General features: G+C 39.4%; 1 protein-coding gene across 2 annotated transcripts in view; it reads left to right on the top strand.

The window, feature by feature from the left end:
* The window catches only part of cdh13 (cadherin 13, H-cadherin (heart)), a 1,064,070-nt gene that overhangs the window by 155,008 nt on the left and 888,016 nt on the right, over positions 1-21,046 (top strand). For both annotated transcript variants that reach the window (XM_041191002.1, XM_041191003.1), the window contains exon 2: positions 18,800-18,911. In XM_041191002.1, the coding sequence (XP_041046936.1) occupies positions 18,800-18,911 (112 nt within the window). The remainder of the gene's footprint in view (positions 1-18,799; positions 18,912-21,046) is intronic.

Consider the following 21,046-nt stretch of genomic DNA (forward strand, 5'->3'; position numbering starts at 1 on the left):
AGAAGCAATGGAAGAAAACATTGTGAAAATAATTTATACAGAAATGATATGGTCTTAGGAACTGAAGGAATAATAAGTTACTGATATCAAATTTGAGATATGGAAAATTGTGACGAGGATTATAGAAGATCGCTGCAGGGCGTTGATGGGCTACAGAATGGTAAAAATCTCGGAACAGTGGAGATCCAAAGAGATAGGGGGCAGATTCTGTTCAGTGCAGTAAAATGTGAAGCTATACTATTTGGAAATGAGAATCAGGGAAAGGAAATACCCCTTAAATGCTAAGATTTTAAATGGTGTAAAGGAGCAGAAAAATCTTAATGTGCAAATAAGCAGTAAAAGTTGGCAATTCAAGCAGATAAGGCTGTAAGTAGGCAAATAGTATCATTAGTTTTGTATCTAGAGGAATAGAATTCAAAAGCAACATGGTAATTTGAACTTATTTAAGACCTTATTCAGAATGAAATCGGGATATTGTGAGTAACTTGGTGCTCTGAGCGAGGTTTCACTTTCAGATTGATCTTGAGTCAGACAGTTGGTGTGTTGTAGCCCTATCTCTGATCAGCATTCCCCGGGAATGTGGTTCTCCTCTTAAAATATGGGATCACGAAATTACCCTGTTATGTACAACTTTGGTATACCTAATTATGTGAAGGATACAAAAACTGTAGAAAAAATGCTATACCGGTTCACCAGTATGTTAGGGAAATCTTATGATGAGAGGTTTGAGAAGTCACAAAGGTGATTTGTGGGAGATTATAAGAAGGTAAACAATGATCATTTTCAGAAACAAGAAGACGATGATAACAAGAGGACCACAAATTTAAGTTAATTGCAGGAATAATTAATGGTGAAGTTGGAAAAAGTTATTTTACACATACGGTGATTAGAACATTGAATTCATTGCCATAAATTACTGAAGCAGAACCTGTAAATTATTTTAAAAGTGAGCGCTATGTCTCCCAGTTCCCGTAAGTTAGAAATAATCACACTTTTTAGATTCAAAATGCTGGAGCTTCATCGAGTGTATGTCTTGCTGCGCTCCATGTGACTGGTGCACTAATATATTGTTGGTTGACACACAACTGCAGTGCGAAAGTGAATGCAATTCCTCAGGTTATATATTCGCATAACAATTAATTCATATTTCTTTACGAATAATATAACAATATAACAGTGAGTTAGATAGTTCCTTGAAAAGAAGAACATTGAAGTGACAAGAGAGTCAGATTACTGGCTCATGTTGAAAAAATGCAAGCTTGGTAAATCAGTTGGCCTGTCCACATGCTATAGCATATGAAATCAAGGTGTTTTTTTTTTAAATTCTGAGCATACCAAGTTGTTTGGGATTAGGTTTTTGTTTGCGTCTCTGTGGAGGACCTATGTTTACACTAACGTCCCAAGAAGGATGTTTATTGGATGGTTTCGTGCTGAGCTCAGGCACTGTGATAGGGGTAGGACAATGCAAAGTATAACACATGACCATCTGTTCAAAATGTTCGTCATTGAAGACTCAACAATGGGGGAGAAAATTCTTAAGAGGTTTTTCGGTGACAAATGTAGGAAAAAATGCAACAGAAGTGGTAAGTATGAGGAGGAAACTATCTTGTAAATCATGTAACAACCCAAGAAACTGTGGCAAGGTTTATTTTTTGAAGGAGAGGATGAAAAAAATAAAATGAAGAACCTGCATTTTAAGCAAACACTACAAATCCTCAAAGTAGATAAACAATAGGCAGAATCTTGTGTCCTGATTGGTGGTGAGCTTGGAGGTGGAAAGGGCATGTAATTAGGTGGGATGGTGGCATACTGGAACCCTGCCACCTTCCCGCCTCTACCAGAACTATGTTCAGGGTGGGAAGGCCCATGGTCGACCTATCATCACCTTGCCTATTGAGGTCCTTAAGTGGCCAATTAATGACCACTTAAGGGCTGCAGGCGGGCCTGTTGCCATGTGGCATGCACGGCAGATAAAACCGTGTGGCCAGCTTGTCATGTTCTGGGGTTGGTGTCTCGATCAAAAGCACTCAGTGCCTGATCGAGGGGCTGGACAACGGGAAGTGGGGCCTGCTGGGAGCCACCTCCCCTGACCTTGGCTGCTGACCTCTCTGCACTGCTCTCCCTGTGACTCCATGCTGTCAACCACCCCCCACCCTCCCCCCTGCCCCCCACCCCTCACCCCACCACATTACTTACCTGTGGCCTGGGTCACTCCACAATTCTGAGACTCCAGTGCCTGCCCTTCCAGCAGCACCCACGGTCTCACCTGTGCCACTGCTGAATACAAGAGCTGCCGGCCTCTGATTGGTTGGCAGTTGTCAGAAAGCAAGACCTGTGCCCCTGGGGTCTTGATGTTAGGGGAAGTCCTACTACTGGCCTCACCGTTACCTGTTGGCTTGTGGTTTGCAGGCCTTCTTGAAAAGAGGCAGCATAAGTCTCTCACCACTTCCAGCCAGCAAGTGAGACCCCTGACACCATAACGAGATTCTGCCCAATGTAACTAAAGGCGTTTTAGGGAGGGAAAGTTAGTTAAAATTAGTTTTATTTCAAGCAAGTCTCTTGAAGTGGGAGGACATAATTATTACAAGTATTATATCTAAAGCTTGCATCATTCAATATATTTGTAATATTTTTACCTCAAGTCAGTCATGTGATGTAATGCTTCAGTGATTTTCTCTGACAGTGGATGAACGCATGCCATCTTAGGTTGCAGCAGGACCATGGTAATCATCAGAAATGATACTGAAGCTTCTCCACTACTTGAGCTACATTGCTGTAGATCTTTATGATATACTTTGCGTAACTTGGCTATTTTCACTAATGCTAACTTTGATGCTGCTAGATTGGAAATATCCCAACAAGATGAGAAAAGAATTATAGGCTAAAGCCTTGCACAGTAATAGAATTGATTACCAGGAGTAAATTGAGGATCAGGGTATGCAACAGTCAACATGGCTTCAAGGGTCAAGATCCTTTTTTGAAGATGTGGACTGTAGAAAACTGTATTTTGTGGTATGTTTGACATGTAAAAAGCCTCGGAGAGAAAGAGATTCTTCCATTTATGGAGCACTTTTCATGACTTCAGTTCCTTCCAAACAAAACACTTTATAGCCAATGAAATACCATTAAATTGTAATCATTATTGTAGTGTAGAAAATGTGACAGCCAATTTGCATATATCATGCTCCCACAAACAACAATTCGATAATGGACCAGTTAATCTATTTTTTTTTTAGTTAAATAGGTGGATGCAAATGATCCCATGGCACTGAAAGAGCAGATGGGTTTTTAGTTCAATATTTCATCTAAAAGGCCCTACAACCAATAGATGTCCCAGAGGGGTCAAGTACAAAATCTAGTTGGCAAGAGTTTAGGAACAAAAAAGGTGCAATTACATTGCCCGGTATAGCCTCTGGGCCACCAACTAGTGAGAAAGATGTAGAGGAACAAATTTGCAAGAAAGTTACAGAGAGGTGCAAGATATAATGGGGGACTTTAATTATCAAAATATAGATTGGGATAGTAGTAGTGTGAAGGGAAGAGAGGGGTAAGAGTTTCTAGTGTGTGTTCAGGAGTATATTCTACAGCAGCATGTTTCCAGTCCAATGAGAAAGGAGGCATTGCTAGATCTGGTTCTTGGGAATGAACCAAGTGGGTCAAGTGTCAATAGGAAAACATTTAGGGGACAGTGATCATTGTATCATAAAGTTTAGGTTGGCTATGGAAAAGGACAAGGGACAATCCAGAGTAAGAGTAATTAACTGGGGGAAATCCCAACTTCAGTGGGCTAAGAATGGATCTGACCCAGGTAAATTGGAATCAAAGGTCAATGGGCTTTGAAGAAGAAGATAATTCAGGCACAGTTGAAATATATTCCCATGAAGGGGAAAGGCATGGCAAACAAATCCAGAACTTTCTGGATGACAAAAGAGATAGAGATTAAGGTGAAGCAGAAAAAGTCCTTATTTCAGATGTCAGGTAGAGAATACAACTGAGAACCAGGCTGAATATAGAAGGTTCAGAAGGGAATTGAAAAAGGAAATAAAAGAGAGTATGAGAAGAGACTGGCAGCTAACATAAAAGGGGATCCAAAAGTCTTCTGTAGTGTATATAAATGGTAAAGGTTGGTAAAAAGAGGAGTGGGATTTGTTTAGGGACCAAAATGGGGATTTATGAATGGAGGCAGGCGGCATGTCTGAGGTATTAACTGAATACATTGCATCTGTCTCTACCAGGAAAGGAGATGTTTCCCAGTTCATGGTGAAGAAGGAGGTGGTTCAAATACTTGAAGGGTTTAAAATTGATGAGGAGGAATTATTGGTTAAGCTGTCTGTGCTTAAAGTTGATAAGGCACTAGGACTGGATATGACACATCCAAGGATAGTGAGGGAAATGAAAGTGGAAATTGTAGAGGCACTGGCCATACTTTTTCAGTCTTCCTTAGACTTGGTTGGTGCCAAAGGACTGGAGGATTGCAAATGTTAAACCCTCGTTCAAAAAAGGGTGTAAGGATAAACCCAGCAACTAGAGGCCAGTCCGTTTAACCTTGGTGGTGGGGAAGGTTTTAGAATTAGTAATTCAGGACAACATTAACAGTCACTTGGGCAAATGTGGGTTAATTAAGGAAAGCCAGTGTGGATTTGTTAAGGGCAAATCTTGTTTAATTAACTTGCTGGAGTTTTTTGAAGATCTAGCAGAGAGGGTTGATGAGGGCAATGCTGTTGATGTGGTGATGTGGTGTACGTGGACTTCCAAAAGGCATTTGATATGGTGGTGCACAACAGACTTGTGAGTAAAGTTAGAGCTCATGGAATAAAAGGGACATAGCAACATGGATACGAAATTGGCTGAGTGACCAAAGAGTAGATGTTAATGGTTGTTTTTCAGGCTGGAGGAAAGTTGGGGTTAGTATTAGGAACATTGCTCTTCCTGATATGTATTCATGACCTAGATCTTGGTGTATAGGGCACCATTTCAAAATTTGCAGATAATATAAAACTCAGAAGTATTGTGAACTGTGAGGGAGTTATTATAGAACTTCAAAGACATAGACAAGTTGGTGGAATGAGCAGACAAGTGGCTGAGGAAATTTAATGCAGAGAAACGTGAAGCGATTCATGTTTGTAGGAAGAACATGGAGTGACAAAAAATAAAGGATATAATTCTGCAGGAGCAGAGGGACCCATGTCTCCATGTGCATGTATCGTTGAAGGTGGCAGGACAGGTTGAGAGCGTGATTAATAAAATATATGGGATCTTGTGCTTTATAAATGGGAACAAAGAGTATGAAAGCAAGGAAGTTATCTTAAACCTACATAAAATACAAGTTCAGCCTCCACTAGAGAATTGTGTCCAGTTCTGGGCACCGCACTTTAGGAAGCCTTTGAAAGCATTAGAGAGGATGCAGAAAAGATTCACGGGAATGGTTCCAGGGTTGAGGAACTTCAGTTACATCGATTGATTGGACAATTTCGGACTGTTCTCCTTGGAGAAGAAATGGCTGAGAGAAGATTTGATAGAGGTATTCAAAATCATGAGGGGTCTAGACAGAGTAGCTAGCGAGAAACTGTACCCATTGGAGGACCAAGACCATAGGGTACAGATTTAAGGTAACTATCAAAAGAAGCAGTGAGATACAAGGAAAAATGGTTTCACACAGTGAGTATTGGGATCTGGAATGCGCTCCTTGAGTGTGTGATGGGAGGCAGGTTCAATCAAGGCTTGAAAAGGGAATTGGATTATTATCTGAAAAGGAAAAACATGCAGGGCTACAGGGGAAAAGCATTGGAGTGGCAGTAGGTGAATTGCTCCTTCAGAGAGCCAGCACAGACACAATGGGCCAAAAGGACTCCATCTGTGCTAAAGCCATTCTATTATTCTTGCAGCACCTCCTCTGTATTGCACTGGACTGTTAGCATAGAATTTGTGCTCAAGTCTCTGGAGTGATTGTTGAACCCTTAAGCTTCTGACTCGGGGTGGAGAGTGCTAAAGCGTCTGAGACATGGAAGATTGCTGTATATGCTTGAAGCAATGAAAATGCATGGTCCATGGAAGCATCGAATAGATGTTAATTAAGTTACATGGAGTGTGAAGAATTAATAAGTGGACTGCCTCAGAGACTGGTGTTGGGCTATACTGTTCTAATTTACATTAATGACCTAGAATGTGGAGTGAACTGGTTAGATTAGTAGACGATGGTAAACTAAGGGCTAAGATAGGAGAAGGAAAGAGAATCTGAATTTGAATAGATAGCCAAAGACCACCAATATAGATAAATCTTATGTAGTTTGGTTCACTGGGTGAAATTCAATTTGAGGGAAGTAATGCACATCAGAAGCAAAATTCTGATACACCTACACCAGGAATGCTGTCAAAATAGTTGAGGCTGCATTGAAAAAGACAGCTTTGGCACTTAATAACACTAATGAGCCATTTTTGGACAAATAGTGTGCATTCCATGGTGGTATTGATGATATTTTTGGCATTTGCACCATGTGAGTTATTCATGAATTAATTAAGGTGAGTTAAAAGATCATTTATTATAGTTGTATTACAATTGGCTGCTTTTCCTTTCTTTTTCACTTAGAATATTCTCAGGAAAGGTATGTTTCAAAATGGCACTTCCTGTAACTTTGCTAGTGAGCAGTCAATATTAATTAAAAGCAAGCTTTTCTCTCCATTCTCGAACATAGAAAAAATGTAGTTGAGCGTTTTTTTAAATCATTGATGGATTATTTATTATATTACTAGCAGTGTAACTGCATTTTCCCAGGGATTTGAGGTTATTGATTTTAAATGTTTAGCATGTTTTGCCACTAATGATTTTGAATTCATAGAAAAGGTCAGACCACTTTTGCAGTCCTTTAGTGGAACACAAAGGAGGCACGCAGCCTGTCAGTATGAGAAATATTCTGTGTTATCTTGTTTTTGCAGCAATTGTTTCTGCCACAATATGCCTGTTTCGAAAGGCTCATTTTCATTGCGCAATGTAATGCTAAATAAAAGGCAAAATACCAAGCAAAACCTGCCGTTCATTTTCCAGACCCATGCAGTACATGTCTGCTTTTGCTGCCCTCAATACATTTCTCCTTTACAATATTTCACTTTCTCCATTATTGCTCCGTGCGCTCTTTTTCATACAGCTCTTTTATCTACTCTTCTGCTTAGATTAATCAGCTCTCTAGTACAATGTAAACATTCCATTTTAGTGAGTAACCACCATTATCGTGCAGATTTCTGAGAGTTCTGGTATGCAAATATGGATTGTTTCACTGCTTTCAAAAACTCAAAGACTGAGATCCTCATTATACTTTCAAAAGACAATTCAAATCATTATTTCTGGGTCACTTAGGAAAGCCATTTCAGTCCCTAGGGACTTAATCTAAGGGATGGCCTGAGTTAGTTCATGCACCAGAAGGCAATAAATGAAATTAAATTATCTGCCCAACATATGCATTGTATTGTAATTACTATTTAAACCCACAGGAGATTTGAATCAGATACTTGGTCTGATAGCTTGGCTTAAATAGCCAAGTGGTTATGGTACTGGGTTTGTAAGCCCCAGATCAAGAGTTCAAATCTCACAATGGCAAACTATGAAACAATATAACTTTAAGCTTGGCCTAAATAGTCAAGTGGTTATGGTACTGGGTTTGTAACCCCAAGATCAAGAGTTCAAATCTCACAATGGCAAACTATGAAACAATGTAACTTCATCTGAAACAGATGGAAACGTGTTTGTACTCGAAAGAGTTACTTGGTCTGATAGCTTGGCTTAAATAGCCAAGTGGTTATGGTACTGGGTTTGTAATCCCAAGATCAAGAGTTCAAATCTCACAATGCAAACTATGAAACAATGTAACTTCATCTGAATAGGAACAGATGGAAATGTGTTTGTACTCGAAAGAGTTACTTGGTCTGATATGAAACTCTTCTTTCACAACTCCAAACAAAATCGAACTCTACGCCAGTTACCTTAAGAAATTATTTCCTAAATGGACCACATGACAAAATTATGATGATAATGATGACAGGGCCAAATCTCAATAGATGACGTGAAAAAAAATCTGTTTGCACATTGGATGTAACACAGATCCTGATTTGTTCAGAAGTCTTGAAGTCAGGACAAAGCCCTTCACTTGCCAGCCTGCTCCCTGTAGACTTTGGCAAATTTAAAGATCTTCTGACAATACTAAACACTTCCACAGTTATAGCAACTGCCAGTAGAAATTGGTCAGCACCTAACCAGAAAATAGTTGATGCCTTTAAAGCACTGATGGTCCTCCTGCCTGCTTCTGAATATGTGTTTAGCTGTGCATGATTAAGAAAGGGCAATAAGTGGAATGTTTGGCTCCAAGATGGCAGCACTGACATCAAATCAGTGTTACATTCTGATTGGTGTAATAAACTGTCCATTTTGCATACTTCCAGCAGACTTTCCCTGTGTGCACTTGTGACTGCGTGCTAACAACCTCACCAACGTGGCATCTGAAACAACTTGCTCCAGAAATGCTTGTGCATATGGACGCCATTTTTGATCTCCAACAGCATTTGTAGTACTCAGGAAAACACACACGATGGATTAGTGGTGCACTCTAAGATAAACTCAACCATATTCAGACAAGAACATTGATATTATTGAATGCATTGCATTGGAGTCAGGTTTGGGGTTCAATAACCTTCCCTTCTCCTTTTTGAATTTATAATCTTCCTTCCTTTTTTCTTATATTTTCTATACAATCTAGGGCAGTAGTTATCCAACTCTCTCAGTAAAAGTGCATTGAAAATGGCTGCAGGTGTTCCAGTTGAGAGTTTTTTTGGGCTCAAAATCTCTCTGGCATTATGTACGAGGTTAATGCCTGGATGTGCCCACTACCATTTTACCTCAGTGAATAACCAGCTGCTTTTTGGAAGGTTTTTCCAACAGGTGGTATGACAGCAAGTGAGGCAATTGCTGTCACTACAGCTTGGGTATGCACAGCCATTGAACTGAAGGCCATGCTGGCCAAGGCCAACATCCATTCTATGTAAAATGCTAGCTGTCCTGTTGGGTGTTGGCTGAAATAAGAAGAAACATTTATTTGTATTCTGTGTTTCGCACCCCCTACCCCCTGCCCAAAGTTCTCTTAAATTATGAAAGTTGCATGTAATTATAGTTCGATACAATGTCACTTGTTTCCTTTGTCTACTTTTTTGGAATGCCCCATATTGTGTTAATTATGAAAGTGTCAGGTGACAGGCATATAGTTTGCTTTAGTTTTGGGTGAATTAATAGTGGATTCAGAACAGCTGTAAATATGAACATCTCAGTGGGGTGTAAACCATGGTCAGTAGATCAAGACCTCCTAACCTTGTGTTAAATAACAGAAAAATCCCTGGATGGAAGATTTTTTTTTCTCTCTCTGGTGATACATCTTTCATTTTTGGTTGTTTTAGAAAAAATAGCATTTTCAATCACATTATCAGTTTCTGTCATCTCTTGTCTGTAGCTCGGGTAACTGATGAGTCGTCCTTCTTTGTACCTATTCAAGCACCATGATATCCTTCCCAAGATATGGTGATCAGAGCTGTATATACAGCACACCAATACAACGGGTTGGCTCAATATCACATACAGTAATTTGCTTTCTGTTCCGTGGACTATGCAACATATTGCCTTACTTACTGCGACCATGCACTGCTCATGGCTTCAACATTTTGCCTTCCAGTTTACTCTAGTTTCTAGTGTTCTACTTTATTCTAGTCTCATCACTCTGCGTTTATTGACTCTGAATTTCAATTGTCATTTTCCAGCCAGGCTAAGTCTATTTAGATCCTGCTGCACTTGATCAATTGATTGTTTGCAACCCTCCCACCCTGATGTGATTGGCAAAGGTTGACAATTTGTCTGCACTCGCAATTATGAATCATTGATATGCAAGGTGAATAATAAAGGTTCCTGCGCTGATCCCTGCAGTCCCTTCCTGCCATTCCAACCTAGCTCAATGCATGTCCACCCTTTTTTCTCCTTTGATGCAGCCAGTTGTGTGAACATGGCTTTGATGGAAGAATACAAAAAGTAGTAATCACAAGCTAAGGCAAGAGCCAGCTGCAATGCTTGCTATTTGTTTCTCATGCTGCCAAGCAAGTAATTATGTAGCTGATTCTAGTTTGTTTGCTATAATAGCTCCATGAGTGCAATAGGCAAGTTCCAATAAGCCATTATAACAAACAAACTAGAATCAGCTACACAATTACTTGGCATCATGAAAAACACACAAAAAAATGCGGACACTCAAGAAACCTCGTGGCACATGCTGTTCAAATTTAGAGTACTTCCTCAAGTTCTGCTATCCAAATTGGAAATGGAAATATACATTTGTACCAAAATATAAAATGGGACTCTTTGGGAATGCTTTTGAGTAATAAGTTAACTTTTACCAAGGTAAATTTTATTATCTATAGGTTTTGAAACTATTTTGTTCCCACAAATATTGATGAACAAAATATACAAAATGCTAAATTTTAAAGTAATATGTGCAACCTGTCATCAAAATCGATCGATAGATGTGCTCCTACCTGCACTAAAATAGACCTGCAATTATGTAATGCAGATTTGACAAAAGTTATATTAAAAGTGCCGGCTTAGAACTGCCAAATTAAGTCAGTTAGAGAGATTTTAACACAAACATATTAATGATACTGAAGCATTTTGTTGTCAGTGACACCTTGAGCTCCAATTTGTTTAATATTTATCTTTCAATAAAAAAAAGATGAAAACTAAATTGTGGTAGGGTAACATGGTAGCTTGGTGATCTTTGGAATAAACTGTTCAAGACAACAGTGTAGGTTGAAAACTGTACAGGCTAGGGATGTCACTTGGTTTTTGTGTTGGGTCATTATCGTCATATTCTTTACAGTACTGTACCAGACACGTTCTGAAACAGAAAAGGAAGATAGAGATGAATATCTGCATTGTGTCAGCTTTCTTAGATTACATGCTTTGGGATTTGTTGTCCCAGACCTGTTATTAAAGGATATGTGCCAGGTGTATTCTGGTGATTTATATTTGGTGTTTTATACTTTCATTGATATATTGGCAGAAATACTCCTTCCTATGACCATCCGTTCTAATATTTGCCCTATATTCACATTTATTATAAACTGCATAACTTGTTTCTACAGATAATTTAAATTTGTGTAATATCACCCTAAAACCTCACTCTGTCCCAATTACTAAATTTGTGCTGATAAATCTGCTAAAATTGGCAAACACTTGATTAAAATATTTGAAACTTTTTTAACCAAGTTTCATCCCTTTGTTTCTCTTGAAGTCTTTGGTTGCTTAATATGTAAAGTTCCATTTTCACTAATTGTAATTCGGTACATAAAGTAGTCTTTATCCTATATGAACCATGAAGTGGGTGTTCGCTGGTTATTCCAGCGCACAGAGCATAGCAGAGCCTGATTCTGTAAGCATTAGGCATTCACACTTCCAATGGAGGGTTGCTTAATGGCAATCAGGATTGATGAATAGTTGGGTGACTATTTTCCCTACCTTAATTAGGGAATGCAAAGGCTTATTGCATTGTTTTTGTCACTATCCTTAGTGAGGTCAGTGAACTCAACATGGCCTGGGGTGGAATGTGGGACTGTTCTGCCCAGTATCTCTCAGCTTCCCAGTGGCTAAGTTTATTTATTAAGTCACTGGGGGAGCCCTCATAATTGAAATACTTTTTTTCTAAATATTTTACTTATAGTCTGTACTGTGCAACTGTGTATATCTATGGTACACAGTTTCTGGAGAAACAAGCCCACTTATGTTCAGCAGCCACTTAAGGATTTGATTCCTGTAATTCAGCAGTTCCTGTTGCCTGTCTATATTTCACATTTGGATGATAGGTTGCAGCTGAGATGTTAGCCTACCTTTCTCTTACAGATTTTGCTCTCCCAGTTGTACATTTTCTATTACTAGTTCAGATTTTCAACGTTTGTGTTTCTAGCTTCCTCTCTCTCCATTCTCTCTCTTAACACTTTGATCTATATGTGTGTGATATAAATTTAAGCTGCTTGTGGTTAAGATTGTCACTTCGAAAGAATTCTTAAAATTGAAATCATACTCCAGTAATGACATAACCTACTTAAATTCATAGGGCAGAATTTTGCCTTCGGTGAACAGGGGGCGGGGCCCGCTCGCCGATGTGTAAAATAATGCGCGATGATGTTGGGGGGAACCCCTGACGTCATCCCACCCCATTTAAATATTCAGGAAGGCGGGTCACAGCCACATCAGCTGCGGGCCCGCCGACCTGTCAATGGCCAATTGAGGCCATTGACAGGATCATTAAAACAATTAAAGGACCTGCCCGTCCAACCTTAAGGTTGGCGGGAAGGCCAGGAGCCCCGGCGGCAAATAGATAAAACATGAGACCTCATCCAGCGACAGGGTGAGGTTTCATGCAGGCTTTTAAACATTTTAATAAAGTTAGTATATATATTATGAACATGTCCCATTTCATGTGGCATTGTCACATGAGGGGGACATGTTAGTGAATTTTTTTTTCTATTTTTAACATTTTTCAGAGTGTAAGTGATCTCCCTGAGGCAGCACTTAGCTTCAGGGAGATGTGCGCTCTTTCGTGTGCATGTGTGAAAGAGCACACTTTCGCTTTTGGGGAATCTCACCCCGCCTGCACAGGAAGCGCATAGCACTTCCCGTCGGACGTCGTGCTGGGCGGGCCTTAATTGGCCCACCCACGTAAAATGGCAGCAGGGCCCGCTTCTCCAGCGGGGATTGGCTCCCTGATTGCCAGAGATTGGGTCATGCCCATCTGCCCAACGGGTAGAAAATTCTGCCCATAGTCTATTCACGACTAAATATCATTGGTTTTATCTGAAATATCATTGGTTTTGCTATGATTTAGTATTTATTTGTTGTGTTGCCATACTGAAATTGCATGGAATACCGCATGACCTACTTCACAAATCTGAACTGGTCTTTTGAAGGACTGGAAGCTAGGAAAAGGTGGAGGGATAGCTCTGTTAATTAAGGATCCCATTGGTTCGATGGAGAGAAATGACATTAGTTCTGGAGATCAAGATGTATAATCAGTTTGGGTAGAGATGAGAAATAGTAAAAGCAATAAGTCACTTGTGGGAGTGGTTAATAGGCCCCCCCACCAATAATGTAGGATGGGAATACAGGAAGAAATAATGGGGGCTTGTGAGAAAGTTAAGATGATAATCATGGGTGATTTTAATCTACATATAGAATGGCAAAAGTAGCCTGGATGATGAATTCATAGCGTTTTCAGAACAGTTTCTTAGAGGAGCATGTTTTAGCACCAACCAGAGAGTAAGCTATACTAGATCTGGTAATGTGCAATGAGACAGGATCAATAATGACCTCATAGTGAAGGTACCCCTAGGTAGCAGTGATCATAATATGATTGAATTTCACATTCAGTTTGAGGGAGAGAGGAATAGATCTAAGACTAGTGTTTTAAACTTAAACAAGGGCAGTTATGAGGACATGAAGACAGAGTTGGCTAAAGTGAACTGGAAAATGAGGTTAAGGGATAGGTAGAGATGCAGCAGCAGACATTTAAGGAGATATTTCAGAATACTCAGGAAAAGTACATTCCAGTGAGAAAGTAAAAAACTTTAAGGGAAGAACACACCATCCATGGCAACTAAAGAAGTTAGAGAGAATCAAATTGAATGAAAAGGCGTATAATTCCGCAAAGATGAGTGGATGATCAGAAGATTGGAGGGAATGTAAAGAATAGCAAAAAATGACTAAACGTTTAATAAAGATGGAGGAATTAGTGTACCAGAGAAATCTAGCTAAAAATATAAAAACAGATAGAGATAGACAGGTATTTAAAAAGGAAAAGAGTAAGTAAAGTGAGTATTGGTCCTCGAGAGAGTGAGAATGGGGAATTAATAATGAAAATTAAGGAAATGGCAAATGAATTGTACAGGTTTTTGTCTGTCTTCACTGTAGAAGATACAAATAACATCCTAGAAATAATCGTGAATCAGGAGGTGAAGGGGAGTGGGAGGAAGGAGAAACTTAAAACAATTACGATTGCCAGGGAAAAGGTCATGAGAAAATTATTAGAATTAAAAACTGACAAATCCCTAGGTCCTGATGGACTTCATCCTTAAAAGAAGTGGCTGCAGAAACATTTAGAGGCATTGATTTTATTTTTCTAAGATCCCCCCAATTCTGGAAAGGTCCCATCAGATTGGAAAATGGCGAACATGACTCCTCTATCCAAGATTGGATGGAGATGGAAAGCAGGAAACAACAGGCCAGTTAGCTTAACATCTGTGGAAGGGAAATTGCTGGAATCTATTATTAAGAAGTCTATAGTGGGGCACTTAGAAAATCAAACAGAGTCAGCATGGTTTTGTGAAAAGAAAATCATGTTGGACTAATTTATTGGCTTTCTTTGAGGAAGTAACAAACAACATGGATAAGGGGAATTTGAGGATGTGCTGTACCTAGATTTCCAGAAGGCATTTGATAAACTGCTCCATCAAAGGTTTCTCTGCAAAATAAGAGCTCCTGGTGTAGTGGGTAACATAATAGCATGGATAGAGGATCGGTTAGTTAACAGGAAGCAGAGAGTAGGGATAAATGTTTTTTTTCAATTAGGCAAAATGTGATGAGTGGAGTACCACAAGCTTCAGTGCTGGGGCCTCAAATATTTACAATTTATATCAATGATGTGGATGAATGGACTTAATGTATGGTTGCTATTTTTGCTGGTGACACAAAGGTGGGTAGGAAAGTAAGTTGTGAAGAGGACATAAGGAGTCTACAAAGGGACAGAGGTTAAGTGAGGGGGCAGAAACTTTGTAGATGGAGTATAATGTGGGAAAATAAGAACTTGTCCACTTTGGCAGGAAGAATAGAAAAAACAGCATCTTATTTAAATGCAGAGAGACTGCAGAACTCTGAAGTAGAGAGGGATCTGGGTGTTCTGGTACATGATCAGGAAAAGTTAGTTTGCAGGTACGGCAAGTGATTAGGAAGGCAAATGGAAAGTTGTAATTTATTGTAAGAGAAATGGAATATAAAATTAAGGATGCTTTGCTACAGTTGTATAGTATGTTAGTGAGACCACATATAGAGTACTGTGTACAGTTTTGGTCTACTTTTTAAAGAAAGGATATAAATGCATTAGATGCAGTTCAGAGAAGGTTTACTCAACTGATACCTGAGATGGGGGTGTTATCTTATGAAGAAAAGTTGGACAGGTTGGTCCTGTATCCATTTGAGTTTAGAAGATTAAGAGGTGATATTATTGAAACCAAAAAGATTCTTAGCGGACTGACAGGTTGGATGCTGAAAGGATGTTTCTCCTTGTGGAAGAGACTGGAACTACAAACATATGAAATAGGAGCAGAAGTAAGCCATTCGGCCCCTTGAGCCTGCTCCATCATTCAAGAAGATCATGGCTGATCTGTTTTGTTTCAAGTTCTACATTACTGTCTACACCTGATAACCTTTGATTCCCTTTCCTAACAAGAACCTACTCTGCCTTAAAAATACTCAGTGATCCTGCTTCCGCTGCCTTTTGAGGCAGAGAGTTCCAAAGTCACACAACCCTCAGAGAAAAAGTTTCTCCACATCTCAGTCCTATGAGAGCGACCCCTAATTTTAAAACAGTGCTCCCTGGTTCTGGACTCACCCTCAAGAGGAAACATCCTTTCCATGTCCGCCTTGTCAAGGCTGTTCAGGATCTTATATACTTCAACCAAGTCACCCCTCACTCTTCTAAACTCCATTGGAAACAAGCCCAGCCTGTCCAGCCTATCCTTATAAGATAACCCGCTCATTCCAAGTATCAATCTGGTAAACAACCTCTGAACCACCTTCAACGCATTTACATCCTTCCTTAAATAAGGAGTCCAAAACTGCACACAGTATTCAAGATGCGGTATCACCAATGCCCTGTACAACTGAAGCATAACGTTCTTACTTTTATGTTCAATTCCTCTCATAGTAAAGGATAGCATTCCATTAGCTGTACCTGTATACTAACTTTTTGTGACTCAAGCATGAGAACACCTAGATCCCTCTGCACCTCAGAATTCTGCAGTTGTTCCCCATTTAAGCAATAATCTGCCTTTTTATTCTTCCTGTCAAAGTGAACAGCTTCACATTTTCCCACATTATACTCCACCTGCCAGATTTTTTCCGATTCACTAAACTTATCTATATCCATCTGCAAACACCTAATGTCTTCTTCCACTTTCCTGCCTATCTTTGTGCCATCTGCAAATTTAGCTACCATGCCTTTCCTCCCCTCATCTAGGTCATTGATATAAATTGTAAAAAGTTGAGGCCCCAGCACAGGTGAAATTTGAATTCAATAAAATTTGGAATTAAAAGTCTGATGATGACACAAAACCATTGCCGATTGTTGTAAAAACCCATATGGTTCACGAGTGTCCTATAGGGAAGGAAATCTACCCTTAACCTGGTCTGGCCTACATGTGACTCCAGACCTACAGCAATGTGGTTGACTCTTAAATGCCCTCTAAACAAGGCAATTAGGGATGGGCAATAAATACTGACCTAGCCAGTGACGCCCACATCCCCTGAGCAAATACAAAAAAGACCTCTGCAGACCCCCCTAGTCACAACCTGTCAATCAGACAGGGATCCATTTATGCATACTCTCTTTTTTGCCAGCCAGCCAATTCTCTATCCAGGCTAATATGTTACCCCCTACATCATGAGCTTTTATTTTCAGCAATAACCTTTGATGTGGCACCTTACCAAATATCTTCTAGAAATCCAAGTACAGTATGTCTACAGGCTCTCCTTTATCCACAGCACCTGTTACACCTTCAAAGAACTCTAATAAATTGGTTAAACATGATTTCCCTTTCACAAAACTATGCTGACTCTTCGTGATTACCTTATGTTTTTTTAAGTACCCTGCACCAGCTATACCCTCTTTAATGATCAACTCTTACACCTTCCCCATGACAGCTATCAAATTAACAGGCCTGTAGTTTCCTGTTTTCTGCATCCCTCCCTTCTTCAATAGAAGGGTTATATTTGCTACTTTCGAGGCTGATGGAATCTTTCCAGAAGTTAGGGAATTTTGTAAAATTAACACCGACGCATCTACTGCTCATTAACCACCTCTTTTAAGACGCTTGGATGAATTCTATCTGGATCTGGAGACTTGTCAGCTGCAGCTCCATCAGTTTGCTAAGTACTGCTTCCCTAGTGATTGCAATTTTACCAAGTTCCTCTTCTCCCTCTACCTCCTGATTTATAGCTATTACTGGAGTGTTTTTTATATCCTTTATAGTGAAGACAGAAGCAAAATATTTGTTCATTTCATCTGCCATTTCCTTATTATCTACTATTAATTCCCTATTCTCACTCTCTAGAGGAACATCACTCAGCTTACCTACATTTTCCCTTGCTATTGGTTTTTACATTTCTAGCTACCTTCCTCTCATATCTAATTTTGTTCTCCTGATTAACCTTTTAGTCATTCTCTGTCATTTTGACCAATCTCTTCTTTTTATTCGTTCATGGGATGGGGCATCGCTAGCTAGGCCAGCATTTACTGCCCATCCCTAACTGCCCTTGAGAACTAAGTGACTTGCTAGGCCATTTCAGAGGGCATTTAAGAGTCAATGACATTGCAGACCAGGTAAGGATGGCAGATTTCCTTCCCTGAAGGGCATTAGTAAGTTTTTAAAGGACATTAGTGGGTTTTCATAATGATCAACAATGGTTTCATGTTCGTCATTAGACTTATTTTGTTTTTTTTTATTGAATTCAAATTTCACCATCTGCCATGGTAGGATTCCAACTCTGATTACCAGAGCATTACCCTGGGTCTCTGGGTTACTAGTCCAGTGACAATACCACTACACCACCACCACCTTCCCCTTGAATCATCTGACCTGCCTAGGGGACACAGTTTAAAATAAAGGGTCTCCCACTGAAGAATCATATATGAGAGAAATGTTTTTCTCTTAGTGGGTCATGAATCTTTGGAACACTGTTCCCCAGAGAGTGGTGGAGGCAGGGTCAATGAATATTTTTAAGGCAGAGGAGGTAAATTCTTGACTAACAGTGAGTAACTCACTTCCAGACGCCCCAAAACCTGTTCACCATCTACAAGGAGCAAGTCAGGAGTTTGATGGAATACTCTCCACTTGCCTGGATGAGTGCAGCTCAAACAGCACTCAAGAAGCTTGACACCATCCAGGCCAATGCAGCCCACTTGATTGGCACCCCACCGAAAAACATTCACTCCCTCCATCACTGATGCACAGTGGCAGCAGTATGTACCATCCAAAAGATGCACTGCAAGAACTCACCAAGGCTCCTTAGACAGCACCTTCCAAACCCACGACTGGTACCATCTAGAAGGACAAGGACAACAGACACATGGGAACGCCATCACCTGAAAGTACCCCTCCATGCCACTCATCATCCTGATTTGTAAATATATCAGTATTCCTTCACTGTTGCTGGGACAAAATCCTGGAACTCCCTTCCTAATATCACTAATATAGGATATACCTATACCACATGCACAGCAACGGTTCAAGAAGGCAGCACATTACCACCTTCTCAAGGGCAATTAGGGATGGGCAATAAATGCTGGACTAGCCAGTGATGCTCACATCCCATGTATGAATAAAAAAAAAATTAATAAATTTGGAATCAACTTGGGTTAACTGAGACATTGCCTAAAATACATGGTTAATTTTATGGAAAATGCAGAGGTTTATAGCAGTCATTTTTTTCTTCAAATCTCTCAATTCCTAGGTGCTGCTACAAGCATTTGCAGTGAATTTGGACTGCACACCTGGATTCCAGGAGAAGAACTACCAAGTCCTACAGTCCTCAGATTATAAAAAGGACCAGTTCATTGTGAAAGGTAAGAACTTTCCTTGTTAGCTCGTAAGAGGACATACAGCCGGAGACAATAAGGAAGGATATCTTCAATTTGATTTTTTGCTTGGTTTCATCACCTTTTTAAATTTCTTCTGCACATGTGATATAATCTATTCCTTTTGATCTATGAGATGTTTTCTTCCAAATACAATACAGATCATTATCTCTATTTCAAGGAGTCTAGCAGGATTTAGTTTTCTAGCCTTGGATGATCTTATGGTATGCGGACTTCAAGCCACGTGGCCAAACCATTCTAATCTATCTTCGATTGTGGTAATATTCTGGGTTGTACCCAATCCTGATTGCATCTCGCTTCTTCATAGTTATCCTGTATTGCTGTTTAATCCATAATATCTAGCATTGACATCGTTGGCTAAAGATAGGTAAAAGTTTTCCACTTTGGACACAATTGCCAATCCAGGCGCAAGTTGTGCTTAAGATTGCACCAGATTTCTGATCAATTTTATGGTTCAAGCTTCCTGTCAAACTTATCTGCATGATCACAAACATCCAATCATCCATGAACCAGCATTTTGAAATGTATTTTTTTTTCTTGCTTTGCTTGATACATTTAAAAGTAGTAACCTGGTGCAGCATTTTTTGTCTCAGAGCAATACAATGAATGAATACTGCATCAGGTGTCATTATTGGTTGACCAGTCATAACATGTTTTTACTATTCAATAGAGAAAAGAGAGCATCATTATTTTAATAAAAATTAATTACCTAGAAAAATTGAACATCGCTCAACATCTCATTTGCTGAAAGATATTCAAGTAGCGACATGTATATACTAGTGGAGAAATATGGAAACACCAACCAAAGGACTAAGAATCCCAATAAATGTACACTTGTCTCTACTGAAATTGATTGTAGAATGTGGTTGGATTTTAAGATGTCTGCAAGATGTCAATAACATTGGCAAATTCTTCAACCTAGCCCAAAACTGAACTTTTCCTTTGGGAAAGTGGTGTTGGGATTGGTGGGGAGATGGATACCAATCTTGTCTATTGCTTGATGTCTGCTTACAGAATAACCTTTACATGGATCACAAAGCAGGTGAATTGCACTGTGTCTTAGAGTATTATAGGTGAATCTGAGAGATGGAGGAGGCCACTTACTGTATTGCAAAAACTGTATAAGTAACATAAAATAACAACTAAACTAACATGGCACCCTCGAAATAACAACTACTTGATGGGGGTGGGAAATGCTTGTAAAGAACTTGCAGCTATTTTCTGTGCTCTCACTTGTGCTTGATATATATATATTTTTTTGAAGTAATACTTTTACATTAATAAATCCAATTTCACCCCTTGTAACACAAGAGGTTCAAAATCTTTTAATCTATAAACCTGAAGTTTCCAAGAATAACATCTTGTTCATTGAAGAAAAAACATTACACCTAGTAAATTTCATTTGTGGATGAGGCTGTACAAAAAATAAAATCTATTTCACAATCATAAAACAAGTGGAGCAGTGATTCAGAAAATAAATTACACAAGTACAATCGGCAAAAGCTATTTTTATTTCTATAAGATAAGCAAAACTTATGAATAAACTTTATCCAAGATGAGCACATCTTGGTCTTAATAATTGAATGAAAACTGTGGTTTAGAATTTTCTGTGTAATTCCTACATTAATTAAAAAGGCAAGCTCACTGAACCATGTATTCAAGACAACAGGAGATTTTTAATAATTCTCAATGCCTAAATCACATACCATGACCAAATGTTTTGAAACACGAATCAGCTTTTTATGATTGAAAATTATATCTCATGCTCCCACAATGCGATTTCAATTATTGGAAGAGCAGAAATAATTGTCCATACCCACAATTATTCAACAGCAAGGAATTTGCGTCAGTCTGCAATCTGCAATCTTCAGTGTTTTCCCAATTTCTTTCCTTTTCCCTCCACTCTGAAGGCCCAGACTTTCAATGAAGTAGGATTCTAGGTGTAGGAAGTCTTCCAATACTTGATTCAAGTCATGATTCTTCAACTGTCAGCCAGGAGAGTACCGAGGAGATGATGGCATAGTAGTAATATTACTATACTAGTAACCTCTGGTCCAGGCTAATGCTTTGGGGACTTGGGTTCGAATCCCACCATGGCAGCT

The sequence above is a fragment of the Carcharodon carcharias genome, chromosome 7 (genome assembly GCF_017639515.1).
Source record: "Carcharodon carcharias isolate sCarCar2 chromosome 7, sCarCar2.pri, whole genome shotgun sequence".
NCBI lineage: Eukaryota > Metazoa > Chordata > Chondrichthyes > Lamniformes > Lamnidae > Carcharodon > Carcharodon carcharias.